General features: G+C 34.8%; 1 protein-coding gene across 1 annotated transcript; it reads left to right on the forward strand.

The window, feature by feature from the left end:
• The first annotated feature begins 212 nt into the window (after positions 1-212).
• Positions 213-1,813, forward strand: LOC110884434 (protein LURP-one-related 8). The gene is made up of 2 exons (XM_022132148.2): positions 213-588; positions 1,073-1,813. The coding sequence occupies exons 1-2, from the start codon at positions 310-312 to the stop codon at positions 1,454-1,456; spliced, it is 663 nt and encodes a 220-aa protein (XP_021987840.1). The 5' UTR covers positions 213-309; the 3' UTR covers positions 1,457-1,813.
• The last annotated feature ends 1,534 nt before the right edge of the window (positions 1,814-3,347 follow it).

Below are 3,347 nucleotides of genomic sequence, written 5' to 3' on the forward strand. Positions count from 1 at the left end.
CTATTTTTAATATATGTAGTATATGTATAATAGTTAATATTTTTCTGTAAAATAGTTCTATGAGAGGTAATAGTGGAGGTGGGTGACCTTGTTGCCCCCACCATTTCCTTTATATTGCACTAGCAGCATATTTCTAACTGTATATACTACAAGGGGCATTTTCGTCATCTTAGAACATGCTAAATATAGTATAAAGACCCCTCTTCACCACTTCAAACCTTAGCCAACAGCAACACCAACCAAAACAAGAAATCTAAACTCTCTCAATTTCTACCAAAACTACACAAACACAACAACCGAATTTTAGTGATGCCAAAAGTATACCCCAAAACTGTTGTTATTCCAGCACTGGTTTCTTCTGATAATAAGCAACGTTTTCTCAATGAATCTTCTACCGCAGGGCGGAATCTTAACCCGGAAATCCTCACAGTTTGGAAGAAATCGTTGCTCTTCAATTGCTATGGATTTACCGTCTTCGATACGAAAGGAAATCTTGTTTTTCGAGTCGATAATTACGCCGCTGGTAACAAGGCGGAGATTGTTCTCATGGATGCCTCTGGCCGCTCTCTCCTCACCATCCGCCGCAAGGTAATAGAGGAGTGTTCAATTGAAAACTCAAAAACTAATAAACCGAATTTTGGTCACAAATTTATTTTATAGCTTATTACTCAAAAAGTTCACGTATATTTTCATTAGCTAATTAAAATAAATGTGTAGCCAAAATTCAGTTTATTGGTTTTACATGATAGAGTAGTTTGTAATTGATTCCTCTCTTAAATTTTTTTTTCATTAGCTAATTAAAATAAATGTGTAGCCAAAATTCAGTTTATTGGTTTTTACATGATAGAGTGGTTTATAATTGATTCGTCTTATAAATATAATATATGAATTTAATTTCCCTAGGTTGTATACGAGCCTAGCTGAGCCAGCTTGTACTTGAGCTCGAAGTTATTCCGAGTCAAGCCAAGCTAGGTTTGCAAACTCGTTTTTTTTAAGCAGATTTTTCTGTGAGTTGCAGTTGCAAGCTTTTTGAACAGTCCTAACTAAATGCGTTAATTCATTACTTGGACAGAGGTTAAGCTTGACGGAGAGTTGGCTAGTGTATGACGGCGAAACAACGGTGAATCCGCGATTCTCGGTGACGAAAAACGTGAATTTCTTGAACACAAAATCACTAGCGCACGTTAGCACCACCGGATCACCGAAGAACAGGAACAAAAAGAACGTGGCGTACGAGATCGAAGGCTCGTACTCGCAGCGGAGCTGTGTCATGTACGACGACAGACGGCGTCGCATTGCGGAGCTCAAGCGAAAGGAAGCCGTTAGAGGCGTTGTTTTCGGTGGAGACGTTTTCCGGCTAGTTGTACAGCCGGAAATCGATTCCACCATTCCGATGGCTCTAGTTGTGCTTCTAGACCAGATGTTTGGTGGTCATTCTAGAAAGTTCACTTCTTAAACTGGGTTTAATTGAATTTGAATCGAGTCGAATTGCGAGTTTCCGATCCGGTTTGGTACATAGATTACATCTGGATCATGATATCTTCATTATGAGTCATTGAAGAAATAAAGATTGATGACTATGAGGCTCACAATGAGATGTTTTTGCTTTACAAAAACGGAATTTAGGATTGTGTCGGTTGGTACCTTGTACTTAATACATAGAGTAGGTTGTGAGTTTATTTCGCTTCATCAAGTTTTCAAAATAGAGAATCATATAGAAAAATACATGTATGTTTTGTTTTGTACTTAACATAAACATTGCGTATATAGATTATCAGTTTTGTAATTAATGTGATTTCATATAATTTTATGAGGATTGGTTGTTTCAATGTATTCTAGGGATCACACTACATTTCTAATTTACACAATTAAATTCCAAGTGCATTCTATATTTAAAAAGCATTTTGCTAAATCTATACGAATATAAAAGCACTAGCAAAAGATGAAAGTAATTTTGATATAGACTAAATTACATAAATTGTCCTTCAGTTATCTATAAAATTTCATCATCTATCCTTTGTTTTTAAAATGCACACTCCATGTCCTTTGCGACTAAATAAAGCACACTCCATGTCCTTTACCTTAACACCGTTTATCAACTCCGTTAATATCTGTCATGTGCCACTCATGTGAGGGGCAAAAAGACCATTTTACACAAAAACTCTTCACATACTTCATATATACCAGACAATTAAACCCACAAACTTTTTCTAAACCTCAAACTGATTACCAATTTCACAATCAATACTCCACAAAAACCTTAGTTCAACCATTCAGAGAGTTGGACGAAAATGGAAAGTCACAAAAGGATGGATTTTATCTTTAATCAATGTATGGGTTATTTAAACATTACAATTCTGTATATGAATGTAGCAGGTTTGGTTGTTTGGTTCAGTTCTGCACAATGTTTGGCTATCTGAACATTCTGTAACATTTGCAGCCAAAGTCGCGTGTTATATTGTAGCCAACGTGCAGCCAATATTGCAGCAATATTGCATTATAATCGCTTGTTATATTGGAGCCAATATTGCATTAGAGTTGCTTGTTATATTGCAGTCAAAGGGCAGCCTATATTGCAGCCAAAGTGCAGCAATATTGCATTATAATCGCTTGTTATATTGGAGCCAATATTGCATCCAAATCTCTAACTATAGCTTCGTCAAGCTACTAGTTGTAAAATTAAAATTATAATAACACCTGGTTGTAAAATAATTATATGCATTTAACTTTTTTCCATGAGACAAATCTCTAACTATAGCTTCGTCAAGCTACTAGTTCCTCTTCTACTCATTTTATTAAACCAAGTCGTGTTGACATCTATATAAAATATCTCTTTACGTACATTTCTATGGTTGTTTATTCTATATGATATAGTTGTTTAAATATCAACCGTTCATTTTGATTATTCTAATAATGTAGAATATTTCAACCTATTCTAGTAAACAAAACAAGGGTGCATCTTTCACCATCAAACCTTCAAATGATGAGGTGATGCTAACAACGAAAACCGAATAATCCATAGGATGACCACAACAAATATGTCAATTTCAACGTTTATTATACGCTTAAAAAAGAGGTAATAGTTGTTTGGTTGTTTATGTCGATCAAGACACATCTTAAGTTACACATATAATTTTGACATTTAATAGTATGCCAAAGTTGAAAAGAAAACGGGTTCTTTTGATTTTCACTAAAAGGATGAAGATAAAACAAAACTTATATATTAAATCTAGTAGTCAGTATCAATAATATATTTTTTAATTCTTTTTCTATTATATATTTACATATTGATGGCGCGGGTGTCCGGAGGAACCCACTCACCAAGGCTGAAACAATAAGTTAAACAA

This window comes from Helianthus annuus, chromosome 10 (genome assembly GCF_002127325.2).
Source record: "Helianthus annuus cultivar XRQ/B chromosome 10, HanXRQr2.0-SUNRISE, whole genome shotgun sequence".
Classification (NCBI taxonomy): domain Eukaryota; kingdom Viridiplantae; phylum Streptophyta; class Magnoliopsida; order Asterales; family Asteraceae; genus Helianthus; species Helianthus annuus.

What these genes read in the sequence shown, in the direction of transcription:
- LOC110884434 (XM_022132148.2), top strand. Translation starts at nt 310, where the DNA reads ATGCCAAAAGTATACCCCAAAACTGTTGTTATTCCAGCACTGGTTTCT. An exon ending in TCCTCACCATCCGCCGCAAG is followed by an intron (nt 589 to 1,072) that starts GTAATAGAGGAG and finishes TTACTTGGACAG; the next exon opens with AGGTTAAGCTTGACGGAGAG.